Source organism: Myxine glutinosa, chromosome 7 (genome assembly GCF_964187855.1).
Source record: "Myxine glutinosa chromosome 7, kmMyxGlut1.1, whole genome shotgun sequence".
Classification (NCBI taxonomy): Eukaryota; Metazoa; Chordata; class Myxini; order Myxiniformes; family Myxinidae; genus Myxine; species Myxine glutinosa.
In genome coordinates, this window is record NC_136267.1 from 57464158 (window position 1) to 57481094 (window position 16937).

The 16937-nt window shown below is 44.2% G+C and overlaps 3 protein-coding genes across 13 annotated transcripts in view; 1 reads left to right on the top strand and 2 right to left on the bottom strand.

Annotated features, from left to right (window-relative positions):
* LOC137431270 (uncharacterized) overlaps positions 1-16754 on the bottom strand; it is a 917646-nt gene extending 900892 nt beyond the window's left edge. The window contains exon 1 of one of the 2 annotated variants that reach the window (XM_078781781.1): positions 16664-16754. The gene's annotated coding sequence lies outside the window, so the exon portion shown is untranslated. The remainder of the gene's footprint in view (positions 1-16663) is intronic. The other variant, XM_078781779.1, reaches the window with a different exon arrangement.
* The window catches only part of LOC144888143 (uncharacterized), a 1118715-nt gene that overhangs the window by 456959 nt on the left and 644819 nt on the right, over positions 1-16937 (bottom strand). For 2 of the 10 annotated variants that reach the window (XM_068122402.2, XM_068122398.2), the window contains exons 1-2: positions 16668-16760; positions 10798-11439 (exon numbers count right to left, since the gene is read on the bottom strand). The exons of the other annotated variants lie outside the window; for them this stretch is intronic. In XM_068122402.2, coding sequence (XP_067978503.2) covers positions 10798-11391 — 594 coding nt within the window. In that variant the 5' untranslated portion in view covers positions 11392-11439; positions 16668-16760. Of the gene's footprint in view, positions 1-10797; positions 11440-16667; positions 16761-16937 lie in introns of those variants that run through there. 10 annotated transcript variants of the gene reach the window in all.
* LOC144892862 (uncharacterized) overlaps positions 1-16937 on the top strand; it is a 473149-nt gene that overhangs the window by 103790 nt on the left and 352422 nt on the right. The window lies entirely within an intron of this gene.

Genomic DNA, 16937 nt, shown 5'->3' on the forward strand with positions numbered 1-16937 from the left:
TGACAAAATTATTGACACCCTAGACTTAATATTTGGTAGCATGGCCTTTGGACAAAATAACTGCAGTCAAGCGCTTCCTATAGCCATGAATGAGCTTCCTACAACTCACTACTGGCAGTTTGGCCCACTCTTCTTGTGCAAACTGCTCCAGTTCTCCCAGATTTGAAGGGTGCTTTCTCCCAACTGCTGTTTTCAGATCTCCCAACAGGTGTTCAGTGGGATTTAGATCTGGACTCATTGCTGGCCACTTCAGAACAGTGCAGCGTTTTTTTCTTCTTTCATTCCTGGGTGTTGGGCTCGCGGCTAGGGTGCCGGCTTAGGATCCTAGGATCCTGGGTTCGAATCTTGGTCGATCACCAAATTAATGCCAGGGGGGTTGACTCAGCCTGTCATCCTTCCGAGGTCGGCTAATTGAGTACCAGTTCACTGGTAATTCCCTGTTTGTCGTTGAAGGCGGAAAAAAGGGTTGGCGTCAGGAAGGGCATCCGGCCGTAAAACATTGCTTCAAAAAGGGGACCAAAAAAACAACAACTACCACGGTCCCCGAAAAGGCCAACCCCCGCTTTGCGGGGAAAAATGGCCTTCAGAACAGTAAGAACAGTAGGCCTTCAGAACAGTAGGCACCTCTAAACGGTGGTTTTATTCCTGGGTGCTTTTTGAAGTGCTTGGGGTCATTGTCCTGCTGCAAGACTCATGACCTTCGGCGGAGACTCAGCTTTCTGACATTGGGTTGAATATTGCGCTCAAAATGCCTTGGTATACTCCTTATTTCATGATGCCAAGCACACATTCAAGGCACCCAGTGCCAGAGGCAGCACAGGAACCCCAAAACATCACTGAACCTACTCATGTTTGACTGTGGGGAAAGTGTTTTCTTTGAAGGCTTCATTTTGTTTTTTGAAAACATAGAGATGATGTGTTTCACTAAAAAAAAGCTCTAATTTGGTCTCATCTGTCCACAGGATATTCTCCCAGAAGGATTTTGGCTTGTTCAGGTGTGTTTTGGAAATTCCATTCTTGCTTTCTTATGTCTCTCTCTCTCAGCAGTTCCCCTCTCTCACATTTGTCTCCTCCAAAATAACCCCCTTTCATCGAGTTGGCGATGGATGGTGCGAGTTGAAACTGTCGTACCTTGTGTCTGAAGGTCAGCTTGAATCTGTTTGGCAGTCGATCGAGGTGCTTTCTCCACCATTCGAACAATCCTTCGTTGCAATCTTCTATCAAGTTTTCTCTTGTGGCCACGTCCAGGGAGGTTGGCTGCAGTGTCATGGGCCTTAAACGTCTTGATAACATTGCGTCCGTTGGACGCAGGAACATCAAGGTCTCTGGATATGGACTTGTGGCCTGGAGATTGTTCATCCTTCACTACAATCTTGTGTCTGACCTCCTCAGACAATTCTCTGGTTTTCTTTCTTTTCTCCATGCTCATTGCGGTAAACACAGTGACACAATACAGCAGAACGACTCCTTTTCTCCATTCAAGCTGGTTGAATGAGGGATTTTTATATTGCAGGCACCTGCAACTCACAGCAGAACGACTCCTTTTCTCCATTCAAGCTGGTTGAATGAGGGATTTTTATATTGCAGGCACCTGCAACTCACCACAGGTGAGTTCAATTCCAAAGGAAAGGAGAATCACCTCCTTGAAATCTTATTATCTATCTATAATTCCAGTAATCTCTGTGTGTATGTTTGTTTGTACGTTTGTATGTTTGTATGTCTGTGACCGCTGTTTCTCGACAACTACCGGTCCGATATACTTGAAACTTGCCAGGTATATTGCTGGGGACCCGAGGATGTGCCTTTTCAAGGTTTTAAATTAATCGCAGAAGTAGTTACCGAGCTATGTCCAAAAAACGATTCAACCAATCAGAGAGCAGCGAGCTATCACGTGTGCCGAACGTGGCGAACACACTCTGCCTCGGATGGCACATTTGAGAGCGTATTCATTTATTTCCCGTCGGCAAACTATGTTGGCGCTATGTTGGCGTTAAACTATGTTTTAAAACTAATAAAAACTAATTTGCGATTCATCGTAACTGCGATATACGACCTTCCGGAGCTCCCGTGAGAGCGTGCGCCATTACGGATAGTAATTCAATTAAAAACATAAAAACATTGTCCCAATTCAGTCAGAGCGAAGGGCGTTGTTTTAAGCGAAGAGCGTTTTATTTTTCCCCTTAAATTCAGTCGCCGGACGGTGAAAGCTTTTTTTTGGGGGCAGCTACTGGCAGCCACGTACGGCCAATCACAGGACACGTTGTTGTGTCGACGTGCCGTGTTGTTTTCCCTCGCGGTTTGGAATGTTTTTCCTTTTCATTTTTTTTCTCTTCTCTTTCTACTTGATGATGGTAGCAGTTCTGTACTCGCAAGCCGTTCGCCGTTCGCTTTGGCGTTGCGAATGGACCAAAACATTTCATGGACCAAACCATTTCATGTAAAGCGTTCGCCGTTCGCTTTGGCGTTGCGAATGGACCAAAACATTTCATGAACCAAACCATTTCATGTAAATAGAGGGGGGGGGATATAATTTTAGATATCTATCTATAATTCCAGTAATCTCTGTGTGTATGTTTGTTTGTACGTTTGTATGTTTGTATGTTTGTATGTCTGTGACCGCTGTTTCTCGACAACTACCGGTCCGATATACTTGAAACTTGCCAGGTATATTGCTGGGGACCCGAGGATGTGCCTTTTCAAGGTTTTAAATTAATCGCAGAAGTAGTTACCGAGCTATGTCCAAAAAACGATTCAACCAATCAGAGAGCAGCGAGCTATCACGTGTGCCGAACGTGGCGAACAGACTCTGCCTCGGATGGCACATTTGAGAGCGTATTCATTTATTTCCCGTCGGCAAACTATGTTGCCGTTAAACTATGTTTTAAAACTAATTAAAACTAATTTGCGATTCATCGTAACTGCGATTTGCGACCTTCCGGACATAGTCCAGCAGATATGTGAAGAATTGTGGTAGAATTGTGCCTTTGATGATACAAGCATGAAACTTGGCACACAGTTAGGGCATACCCTTACAGTGAAATTTGGATGTAGGGGCATTCCAGATTTCTCCTTGGCCCAAAATGGCGGCCATTTTACAAAATGGCGGCTAAGAAGGACATATTTACCTATTATTTCAGACTTGTCATTTGTGCTGCTATTGAAACACAATGTAATGAGCATATTATAAATTGTCATGTACATGCTATGCAATACCTTCATACTGGGTTCAAAATTGGAATCTACGGTGGCCTATAAGGGGCAGAACAAATGGTTTACCATTGCAATAGACAGGACTGGTCTAGCGGTTTAATTATTTAACTTTACATGACTATCTGATTTCTCCTGGGTGTAATTTTGGTTCAATACCTTTATATGAACAACTTTGATGTAGCTTTATGAACTTTCCTATCATAGACTAGGTGACTATAAGGAACAATGCAAGGCTAGTGAAAAGTTACGAAAGCGAATTACTATATTTATGATAATAATGTATGTATTTCTTTTTCAGATGATAACTCGACTGCACTGCACCTTCGCTCATTGACTGTAGTAGCTACCTAGATTTGGTTCCCAATTTGTATATTGATTGGATGGTGGTGGTGGATAATGCTTAATTGACAATGGCCAACAAAAATTTCAAGCTATTAGACCCCCAAAGCCCTAGTACATCTGGAACAAACATGCCTTATCTGACAGATTGGGAGAAGTGTGTGTTATGTCAGGAGGTCACCGATGAGGCCCTTGCCTGTCCAGCTGATTCCAAGCGAACCACAGGGTCCGGATACCAAACTCTTGCAGATTATCTCCTCACCTTCAGCCAGATGGGCTGCCTGCCAAAATCTCTAGAACTGTCCCGCCTGGACGATGGTGAAGGTATCCAGTCAACCTTCCAGAGCCACAAGGCTAAGTGGCATGATTCATGCAGACTGAAATACAACAAAACTGAACTGCATCGGGCACAAAAAAGAGAAACGTCTAGTGAAGAAACCGCAAGTGTCTCAAGAAAGTACACCCGTCACAGAGTACATGTAGACCACACACAGCCACAGCCTGAAAAGTGTTTCTTTTGTGACAAACCAGCGGGTACTAATTCTCTGCGAAAAGCTTCCACCTTCGACCTCGATAAACATGTCAGGACAGCTGCCCTGAAACTAGGAGATCAGGCACTTCTTGCTAAACTGAGTGCAGGTGACCTTATAGCACAAGATGCACAGTACCACGTGAAGTGTCTGGTGTCACTTTATAACAAAGCAAGGGCCACAAGCACAACACTGAATGAACAAGATGATATCAATCACGGTATATCACTTGGAGAGCTAGTGTCCTACATCGATGATGCCCGCACAGATGCTCTTGTGACACCAGTGTTCAAGCTGGTAGACCTAGCAAGACTATACACCACCAGGCTGGAACAGCTTGGAACAGTCTTGACCAGGCGTGTCCACTCCACCAAACTCAAAGATCGAATCATGACATATTTTCCAGACCTAGAGGAGCACATGTCCGGTCGAGATATTCTGCTTGCTTTCAACCAGGATGTTGGCTCAGCCCTTCAGAAGGCATGTGATCACGACACTGACAGTGATGGAGTTTGTCTTGCTAGAGCCGCAAATATAGTTCGTAGAGACATGTTGAAAATGAACTCAACATTTAGTGGTTCATTTGAAGCCCACTGCCAAGAACATTCAGTACCTAATTCGCTTGTATCACTAGTTTCTATGATCTTGAATGGTCCTAACATCCAAGAGCAGTCAAGCCACTCGTCGGTATCAACACCTACTCTCACAATCTCACAACTCCTTATGTTCAACAGTTACTCACGCCGCAGAGAGAGTAGCAGTACTACCACGTCCACGAGGCACAGTCACAATCGGGAGACTCCCCTGCCTGTGTACCTGGGCACCCTTATCCACACAAAGACTCGAAAAAGAGACCTGGTTCATACTATGTTCAACCTGGGTCTCTCGATCTCCTATGACAGGGTGCTTAGCATCTCCACGGACTTGGGGAACAGAATCTGCCGTTTCTTCCAAAATGAGGGTACAGTTTGCCCCCCTGAGCTAAAAAGTGACCTCTTCACAACTGGGGCAGTGGATAACATTGATCATAACCCCAGTTCAACAAGTGCCCACGACTCCTTCCATGGCACTGGCATTTCACTTTTCCAGCACCCAAATAGCGATAGCCGTGGAGTTCAACGGGTAAAACCAGATGACACATCAACAACAGATGCACACCTGCCACAGTCATACACCATCGTACCTCCTGTTGTTCTGGGTAAATGTGACCCACCTGTACCCAAGCTAGCGGGTCCCAACAAAAGCAACTGCCAACTCATCCCTGAAGCAATGCAGATTGAGTACAGGTAACTGATTATTGTGTTTGAACTGTGGACAGTTATATGTGTACCTAAATAACCAAGACTTGTTAACTTGTGTGGACTTGTTTGTTCTTAATTGTGTTCATTATCTTGCATTTTGACAGGTGGCTGGAGCAGATGGAGAAGACAGTGCTATCTGACACACCACTTAAGGGAGACGAGACAGTATCATGGGCTGGATACCATGCCAGCAAGCAGTCTATTCCAGAAGAACCAGAGTGTAGTGTGGCCTTAACTTCATTGCTGCCTCTCTTCTATGACCAGGCAAAATCTGTGGCAATGATTCGTCACTCCATGGATGTCATCAAGAAAGCAATCGATATTCTGAATCCAGGTCAGATCCCTGTAATCACACTTGATCAGCCACTGTACACACTTGCCAAACAGATCCAATGGAGATGGCCAGAAACACACGGAGAAGATCACTTCGTCATGGTCTTTGGTGGACTCCATATTGAGATGGCAGCATGGAAAACCCTCGGTGACCTTCTGGATAGCAGTGGGTGGACAGGCGTTCTGATGCTTGCAGGGGTTGCTACAAGTGGTACTGCTGATTCCTTCCTGAAAGTGACCCATGTGACACGCACACGACGAGCACACCAAGTCATAGCCAGTACTCTCTATCTTCTCCTGAAGGAAGCCTACAGCCAGTACACCAGTGGACTAGATGAGGGACAGGATACGATACCACTAGATGACTGGTGCGGTGAACAAGCCAATGCAAGTCCACAGTTTCAGTTCTGGTTCCTAATTATGCAGCTAGAACTGGCAGTCCTGATCTATGTGAGATCCGTCCGTGAAGGAAACTTCCAACTGTACACTGATGCTCTGACCAAGCTTGTACCATGGTTCTTCGCCTTGGGACATACAAACTATGCCAGGTGGATCCCAGTTCACTTGCGCGACATGGTGACACTTGCAACAAAGCATCCAACTGTATACGCACAGTTTCTGGCAGGAAACTTCACCATGAAGAAGACTACACGTGCATTCTCTGCCATAGCCTTAGACCAGGCACACGAGCAAAATAATGCATTGGTGAAAGGTGATGGAGGGGCTGTAGGTCTTACGGAGAATGCTGCAGCTTTGCGCCGATGGATGGTGTCTGGTCCAGAGATGGCCAAACTGATCTATAAGTTCGAGGCCACAACAGAAAAAAGAATTAGGAAAACTGAACTAAAACACCATGAACAGACAAAGCACACGCAGGTAGCCTTTGCTCGAGATGTGAGAGCACTCACCCGTGTCATAGGAGAGATGGGGAACCCATTCTGTGACGACAGCAAAGATCTCTTGGTGCTAGACAGCAGAGACCTGGCAGACCCAGCAGTCATCAACACCCTTTACCAGATCGAGAAGCTGGGAAAAGAACAGTATGACACATATGTGAACGAGAGGCTTGTACATCAGACAAAGCCTATCACTGACCCAATAAAAAGAAACAATCTCCCTCTCTTCAGCCGACCCCCAGTCAGAGAGAAGTCAAGAACAGAGTTGAAGGTGGTATCTCTGAAGAATGACTGCGTTCTGTTCTCCAGGCTGTTTATTGCATCCCAGACACGGAATGGAGATGTTGATGAATTATTTGCACATGAAAACCAAGCTTGTCCCCCTGCATTGTCACAAATGGGCAAAATCCGGCTTGGAACCAAGTCTGATCTGGTTGGGTGCTTAGAAGATCTGATCACCTCACGGGAAAATGATGATGTAAGCCCCCCTGTTGAAGTCATGATCCTGGATGGAGCAGCCATCGTGAACATGTTGGCACCTCGTAATGCGAAGACCTTCTCTGAGTATGCATCACTAGTATTCTTGCCATACATCACATCTCAGATACAAAATAAGAGCAGGGTTGATATTATCTGGGATGAATATTTCCCAGACAGTTTGAAAGCCGACACCAGGAAGACGAGGGGTAAAGGCACCAGGAGATGAGTTGAGCCATCTAGTTCCATCCCTCGAAACTGGCAGGCCTTCCTTCGCATAGACGAGAACAAGGTGGAGTTGTTTGACTTTCTAGCAACGAGGATAGCAAACATTGAGACTGACAAGCAAATCGTCACCACAAACCACAAAGAAGTTTTTTGTACACAGCCACGAGATGTTACTGGTCTTTCCCCGTGTAGTCACGAGGAGGCAGATACAAGGATACTACTCCATGTCCAAGATGCAGTCAGACAGGGCTATACCAAGGTGTCAATCCGCACAGTGGACACAGATGTTTTGATCCTTGCAGTGGCAGCAACTGGATATCTTGACATCGATGAACTCTGGGTTGCTTTTGGCACAGGGAAGAATTTCAGGCACTTGGCAGCTCACGAGATGGCTGTGGCACTGGGACCAAACAAGTGCCGAGGGTTGCCATTCTTCCACGCCTTCACTGGGTGTGACACCGTGTCCTGCTTCGGCGGAAGGGGGAAGAAAACAGCATGGGAAACATGGAAAGCCTATGATGAGGTCACCTCAGCTTTCTGCGCACTGGCTGCCACACCAACCATTTCAACTGCAAATGACAACATGGATCCACTGGAGCGTTTTGTTGTTCTGCTCTACGATCGAACAAGCAGCCAGGAACATGTTAACGATGCCCGCAAGCATCTCTTCACCCAGACTGGTAGATCAATAGAGGCTATCCCACCAACGCAAGAAGCCCTCAGACAACACATCAAGAGAGCTGCCTACCAAGCCGGCTTTTGTTGGGGCCAGATGATGATTTGCGCACCTGAGCTCCCATCGCCAAGTGAATGGGGTTGGAAACAGAGTAATAACGGCTGGGGGATATATTGGACAACCCTCACAGAGGCAACTGAGGCATGCCGACAATTGATTAGATGTGGATGCAAGAAGGGTTGCAGGAAACAGTGCAAGTGTGTTAAGGCCGCACTCCAGTGCTCAGCTCTGTGTCACTGTGCAGGGGAGTGCACACGATAGTATACAGGAGGAATAACACACCTGTTACATATACACAAACATGTGGAAGACTGTTTTGTAGACTGTTTTATAGTGAAAGTCACTTCCACAGCGTTAATGTGGCATTTTCACTTCATTTCCATTGTGTTTCTGGAGTTTGCTCAAAATAGCTCAAAAAGTAATTATTTTTGTAAAGAATAAGGACCAAATAAATGTTATGTGAGTTTGTTGACATTTAATTATGATCTTACAACCTGTTTACGTGAAAAAAACATCATAGGTGTGCTTGAGCAATAAGTAAATCTAGTTTTATAGACATCGGTACTGTGTATCTTATTATCCGTAAACGGCCATTTTTTAAATGGCCGCCATTTTGTCCCTGGGAAAAGATTTGAATGCCCCTATATCCAAAAATCTTCCTAGTAGTATGCTCTATCAGTGTTCAAAATTTCATGCTTGTATCACCAAAAGCACAATTTTTTCACATATCTGCTGGGCTAACAGTGAGGACTGCATTTCCGGCATCCAATCACAGAACGCGTTATTGCGTAGGTGTGGCCGATGTGAGAGCGAGCTGATGCTGAGCCCAGCGCGTGCGCCATTACGGTACGTAATTCGATTTCTTCCGGAGAAAATAATAATTTCTCGATTTCTTATGCGCATTATTTCTCCCAATTCAGTCAGAGCGAACGGCGGAAGCGAAGAGCGTTGTTTTTTTTGTTTACGGGCGTACGGGCGGGGTACAGCGTACGGGTAGCGTTTTTTTTTTTTTTTGGCAAGGAACGGGCACCCACGTTCGGGTACTTATATGCACTACTACATGTACGGGTACTTATAGCGGGTATTTTAAAACTAATTAAAACTAATTTGCGATTCATTCGCTTTCCTGCGCATTTGTGCACTCGATGGCGATTTCTTTACCAAACTCCGCAAGTCGTTAGCTTTGGACCAAACCATTTCATGTAAATAGAGGGGGGGGATTGTCACCGTACTCGCAAGCCGTTCGCTTTGGACCAAACCATTTCATGTAAATAGAGGGGGGAGGGGGGGATTGTCACCGTACTCGCAAGCCGTTCGCTTTGGACCAAACCATTTCATGTAAATAGAGGGTGGGGGATTGTCACCGTACTCGCAAGCCGTTCGCTTTGGACCAAACCATTGCATGTAAATAGAGGGGGGGGGGATATACTTTTAGATATATATATAGTACGGGCATGCCCTAGTATATATAGTACGGGCATGCCCTAGTTACTAACAACTCCTAAAAGGTGCCAATAATATTGTCCGGGCCATTTTAGGATTCCTGTGTGGAATAAGCTAAGATTTAGTAATTTTTTCTGCTTTTTTTGTTTTGTTCCACTGCAACCAAAGAAATACATATGTGGACACCAAAATATATTATTTTATATTTCAACAACTTTCTGGAAGAAATGATGCATTATTTGAAAAAAGTGCAAGTGTGCCAATATTTTTGGCCACGATGTAGTATACAAAAAAAATGTTCAATGAAAACCCAACGAGAAAAATCGTTGGCCAGAGGTGTGCCAAATGGATGAGCAATTAAACTTAATCCATGCACTTACGCATGTGACATTATCCAACCTACGAGTATAACATGAGTATGCACTCAGCAATTTGCATTTGTCCCATTCATTTCAATGATAATCATATATGTATCCATCGTGCAAGACATGCACGATAGCTTTTAAGTTGGAGGTTGTTGGGTTCACTGAGGAAAATGTTGGGAATATGTCTGCACACAGGAAATACTGTGTCGGCGAGAAAAGTGTTTGGGATTGACCAAATGTAATGTGCTATGACCCAGTGCTGATAATGATTCTGCAGGTTGCTTTAAATTCTGTACACCTCGATATGACAACAAACATGTTGAGAAACCATTTACATTCCAAACCCTTCCAAAAGGTCGACCCACAAAGTAATTGAAGTAATATGGATAAAACAGCTCATTATTCATCATGACCCTGGAAGTACTGTAGGCAGCAATGCCCTGTCACAATGCCGAGGACAAATTAACACCTCAATTGTTCTGACTGACAGGTTTTCTAACTACTGCAGTTGATATAGCTTTATCTTATGCTCCAAATTGACTTATCTATGAATAAAGGAAAGAATAATGGGAAATTAGCCAATTTGATGAGTCCTCCACATCAACTTGTATGCTGACGGTATTTGATGGCAATTTTGGACACCTAATTTGCATAAACCATGAAGGAATTGGGGGCAAAGTGGAAATGAGCAGGACCATCATCGTGTTGTGTTGATGTGCCCATGCACCAGAAAACAGACAGTGCAGGAGACAAGAGGGCAGCAGGAAGGGGATTTAGCAGGGGCTGATTGGCAGGCAGCCCCGACTGAATGTGAATCAACCTCTATGGTGCACGAGGTGGCACTCGTGGAGGTGTAGTTCGATCCCGCAAAGGTCGAGCCGGCAGTCCAGAGCCAAGTTATGTGTGACCTGGTGTTTGTGTGTGAGTTGGTGGACGAACCTGTGATGTGTGAGGTCGAATCTGCTTCGGTGTGGGAGGCTGAGCCTGCTCCCGTTTGCGAGGTCGAGCCTGCTCCTCTTTGCGAGGTCGAGCCTGCTCCTCTTTGCGAGGTCGAGTCTGCTCCTCTTTGCGAGGACGAGTCTGCTCCTCTTTGCGAGGACGAGTCTGCTCCTCTTTGCGAGGACGAGTCTGCTCCTCTTTGCGAGGACGAGTCTGCTCCTCTTTGCGAGGACAAGTCTGCTCCTCTTTGCGAGGACGAGTCTGCTCCTCTTTGCGAGGTCGAGCCTGCTCCTCTTTGCGAGGTCGAGCCTGCTCCTCTTTGCGAGGTCGAGCCTGTTCCTCTTTGCGAGGTCGAACCTGCTCCGCTCTGTGAGGTCGAGCCTGCTCCGCTCTGTGAGGTCGAGCCTGCTCCTCTTTGCGAGGTCGAGGCTGCTCCTCTTTGCGAGGTCGAGGCTGCTCCTCTTTGCGAGGTCGAGGCTGCTCCTCTTTGCGAAGGCGAGTCTTCTCCTTTTTGCGAGACCAAGCCTGCTCCATTGTGCGAGCTCGAGCCTGCTTTATTGAGTTTCGCTCTCGATACCGATTATACGTTGCCATTATTCGCCTGCGTCTCTTCTCCGCTCTGAGTGGGGAGGGTACAAGCACCTGTGGGGTAGGGGTTAAAAGAAAAGGGCATCAACATGAGAAAAAGACAGGAGGTCATTGTTGGACAGGGTCAACGACTGCGCCAATTGGCAAATAATTGTTTCCATCTTTGTCACCAAAGGTAGACGGAGGTTAGCTTTTTACCCCTGTCTGTCTGTGTGCAGGATACCTCAAATTTAAGGACACTTATACGCTCATTCTTATACCCTTGAGCATGGGGGTTCATTTGTGAAAATCTTAGCTGCCTGGGGTAATCGTTAGGTGAGAGCCGATTGATTATTCCTGCTAATTAGAGGTGAGAGACATGATTGAGTCGAGATATATTGTCACGTCTGAGGCTCACCAACATGATATGCCTCACTGCCAGAATCTTTCTCCCTGCGAATGACCGAATGTTTTCTAATTACTGCTGGCTTCATTCATTTTAATAAATGTGCTGTTTACCGTTCCCCAAGGTCGCCTAAATAAACCAAAATTGACAGCACATGCACAGATGGCAAATGGATCGAACACGTTTATCACTTTTTAAAGGTTTAATTAAAAGAATATTGAGGGGGGAGCAGTGTGGGGAGGAAGGGGTGGAATATGACGAAACAGTCCAAGCGAGACAAAAAGACAGAGGGAGAACGGAATTGAATCATTTCATCACACACTCACGCTTCGGTCGTGCCAATTTTTGCCTCTGCCGATTTCCTCAAAAATAAGTTTTCCTGGTCGTTTTTGTTGCACTTTTCCTGTTATTTTCCTGTCTCCATGTTTACTGTGTGCTTGCTTCTAGTTTGGTTTTGTTTTACAATTTTTGAGTTTGTGAGTATTCCTGCGACTTTTCATCCCGGGTTATTTGAGGCCGAAACTTTCCCTTGTGTCCATGATCGTTTTTATTGTCTCTCTCTCTCTGCTACCTTCAGTCCCTATATTTTTACCACAATTACGCATGACCTCTCCTACAAAATACCTTCAATTATGCCATCTGTTTCATGTCTTAAATTAAAAAAGAAATCAAATAAAATCAAAACAAACAAGCGTTACGCCTGGGTCCCCCGTCGGTGTTCAAAGTGATGCGAGTTGACAAAGTGGAAAACGCAAGGCGGCCATCTTGGATTTTGACGTGGCGACACAATTTTCAATAGCGTTCTTCCTTATGCCAAGATACACCCACACACCAGATTAGAAGTTGGTACTTCGTTTATTTTTCAAGATATTTCGCTCACAAGGTTGACATATATATGGTGGCGGCCATCTTGAATTTTGACGTGGCGACCCAATTTTCAATAGCGTTCTTCCTCATGCCTAGATACACCCAGACACCACATTAGAAGTTGGTACTTCGCTTATTTTTCAAGATATTCAGCTCACAAGGTTCAGACACACATGGCGGCGGCCATCTTGGATTTTGACGTGGCGACCCAATTTTCAATAGTGTTCTTCCTTCTGCCTAGATACACCCACACACCAGATTAGAAGTTGGTACTTCGCTTATTTTTCAAGATATTCCACTCACAAGGTTCAGACATACATGGCGTCAGACATACGTGGCGGTGGCCATCTTGGATTTTGACGTGGGTTGCACCCACACACCAAATTCGATTTCGGTTCTTCGCTTACGCACGCATGCACGCACGTCGCACGCACATACGCACACACGCACGCCCGCCCGCCCGCACGAACAGACGGACACATGGACGGAGGGGAAAACCATAGTTCCCCTTTCGCTCCGCGGTGCGACGGGGGACAAAAATGTGGAGTGTTTGGGAAATTGTTGTCACATGCACACAGTGACCAGTCTTTGCCATAAAGGCCTGTAGCTCTTTCAAAGTTTCCATTGGCCACTTGGTGGTCTCTCTGATCAGTCTCCTCCTTGCTTGGTCAGCCAGTTTGGAGGGGCGGCCTCATCTAGTCAAGGTCTTGGTGGTACCAGACAGCTTCCACTTCTTAATGATTCTCTTGACTGTGCTCCAAAGGATATTAAAGGTCTTTGAAATATTTTTATACCCATCCCCTGATCTGTGCCTTTCCATAACTTCATCCCGGAGGTCTTTTGAAAGCTCATTGGTGTTCACGGTTGAATATTTGCTGTGAAATGCACTACCCAGCAGGGTAAACTGACAGGAACGGCTGATTTTATTCTGAAATAATCAGAATCACTACAATTTAAGACAGGTGGAGGCCAATTAACTTGGTGTGTGATTTTGAAGGTGATTGGTTACACCTGAGCTAATTACCTCCACCACTGAAGGTGGATGGAGGTTATGTTTTCACCCCTGTCTGTCTGTCTGTTTGTTTGTTTGTCTGTGAATATATCTCAAAAAGTTGAGGACAGATTTGGAGGAAATTTGGCAGAGAGGTAGTGTCTGTGACAAGGACAAAGTGATTAAATTTTGGTGAAGATCCGGATCCAGCAAGTGGAATGTTTAAGTGATTCTTCACCATTGGGAGATGAGGCCAAAAACGATACATGGCAGGATATCTCAAAATGTTATGGCCGGATTTGGACAAAACTTGGTGGTCGAGTTGGTTTGGTGACAAGACCAAGCCAATTAGATTTTGGTTCAGGTCCGAATCCAGATCCGGCTTATCATTGGGATATAAACGACCTGTTCAGCCTTGTGGAGGTATGCGCTCTACTGAGTGCCGTTCTCGTTTACAATTGCTGGTGTAGGGGGCGAGTGAGGGTGGGCACTTAAACCAAAGTTTTCTAGTTTTGCATTTTTAATTAATTTTCTGAATTTTTAAAAAGTTGTTTTTCGCTGGGAAGTTGTGGGTTGCAATGTGTAAATAAAGGTGCAAAAAGTCTCATTTAATGCAATTTAATTCCAGGCTATGAGGCAACAAAAGGTGATAAAAGGATAGGCAGGGTCAGAGGACAGAGAGAAGAGGAAGCAATAACAGAAAATAGGCATTGGAAAACAGAGACAACTGACATGTCTGCAATGTGACAGCACCAGATAGTCAGGTTCACCATGTTAACAAATATAATTTCGTTCAAAATTTTTGGAGATGAGCAAAACTATACATTTTTGGAATATTCAGAGCATGAGGAATCCAAAAATTAATGTTGGCATTTGCATAGACACCTTTGCGAAAATGACACTCAGGACAGTGATGAATATAGTCAGGTTCACTATGTTAACAAATATAATTTCGTTCAAATTTTTGGAGATGAGCAAAACTATACATTTTTGGAATATTCAGAGCATGGAGAATCCGAAAATCAATGTTGGCATTTGCACAGACACCTGAATGGCCGCCATGTTGGATTTTTTTAATGGCCGCCATAAATACATATTTTGCGCTATCTCAGCTTCTAGTCAACCCAGAAACTTAATTAAATATGCTAATCCTATGTTTTCTGGGTCAAGGAATCCAATAAAGGCCTCAAAATAGTGCTCAAGATTATAGAAAAGCAAAAAACAAAGGTGATTGAAAACCATTGTCCATATAATTTGTGATATAACTGTATTACATAATACATGATATTGCAAGTCCTTTGAAGTTATAGGTATGGGTTTATAAAGCAAGAAAGCAGCCTTGTTAGTATCAGATTGAACTATAAGTCCTATACACAGGATCTACGAGGTCAACACCGTTCAGGAATGTGCTTTTACAGATCTTCATCAATGTCCTGAGTGTCATTTTCGCAAAGGTGTCTACGCAAATGCCAACATTCATTTTTGGATTCCTCATGCTCTGAATATTCCAAAAATGTATAGTTTTGCTCATCTCCAAAAAATTTGAACGAAAAAACATAGTGAACCTGACTAAGATCTTAAACTTCAGCCTCATCATGGGATGGTCCAATAATTTAAAGAGCTTTTGATTCCACATTATCCAGGAGAGACTGGTGTGATGCTGTAGTACCAGCCCATAGCAACGAGCCATACTCCAAGGAGCTAAAGATAAAGACCGTGCAGACTCTGAGTAGTTCTGATTTTCCAAGGATCGACTGAGGATTCCCATTCTGTGGCTGGTTTTGTAGGTCAGCATTGATATATGCGTTTGGTTCAGGAAAAATAATGGCTGATGGTGTGGACGAGAGGGTCCAGAGATTGAATCTCTTCCAGTAGATGACCAAGGAAACAGATCGCTGAGTTTGTTTGATGCTCCTTCAGGAGAGATCGGATGTAACTGTGTGATTTTTCTAGAATTGCAGGACATGTTGCATTTCTCAGACCAGTGTCTGATAGTTTCCAGATAGGGTGACTGCTTCGAGAGTTCAACCTTAAGATTTGCTGGATGGTGATGAGCTGATGACATACAATATTTACCTCGCTTCAGTGGCTTTATTCATTTATTATTTTTTTAAGTTACAGATTCGGGTGAAACGGTGGTGGTTTCGGTATTCTATCATCCAATTGATAAATTATTTAATTATTTTATGATTATTATTTATTTATTTTCATTATTAATCATTTAATTATTTTCTTTCTCATCTAGGCAATATCTCAGGCACCTTTGGAGCGAGGAAGCTGATATTTGGACACGATAGTGACCAAGTGATGTGGCCATAAAGAATATTTTTGATTTATTGATTAATCAATTTATCGATGAATTATTTATTGATTAATAAATTAATTATTTGATTTTTTCGATTGATGACTTATTGAATTAATTTTCTAAAAGTTACAGCTTCGAATGAAGCACTGGTGATTTAGGTATGCCATGAGCCAATTGATTAAGAAAATATTTTATGATCATTATTGGTTTATTTTAATTATGCAATTAATCAATTAATTATTGTGCACCTACCTCTCCCTCCCAATGGCAATGCAGTCTCCATGAGCTGCACGGCGGTATTGCCAGAAGCACCCGGGCAATGCCGCACTGGAGGATATTTAATTAGGCCTATTTGACATGGGGGCGGTGCACTTTGAATGTATGTGTACTTGTTTGTGAATCTTTTGCTCTATCGAGAGTTTCAGACTTTCCTGAATCTCTTCACTCCCCTCTCCCCCCACCTTGCTCCCTGACTCTGTCTTCCCCTCACACCCAATTCTCCTCCAAGTTTTTTTCTGCCCTAATGTGCATATCCCCTCTATACTGCAGTCGCTGTCTGTGTTATCGATTTTCTACGAGCCTCGACATCAACCAAAAATAATTCATGTCAATATTAAATAAGAACGGTCCAGATGCCGAAATCCATTCAGTAAATCCTCATTGAATATTGATATCATTCAATTAAAATCATTTCAATGGTTCCCCATTTGATCCTTTTGTAACGACTTACTTACGAGAAGGCTGAGAAGCACAGTATGGGGAAATCAGGAATTCATCGAAAATACAAATCCCACCGAGGCCATTGAATGGCAGACCGGAAGCGCCAAACTCTCGCGAGATTGCTGGCGCGATCACCTGCCTGCTTATATTTTCTTTCCAAACACCATAATCACATGTCTATATTGTGCAGTAATAACCAACGCTAAACATCTATAATTTATTCTCTGCAATGTGGAAGGTCAGCTCCAGTAAACAAATGACGAAAGCACTGCTGCGAACTACTC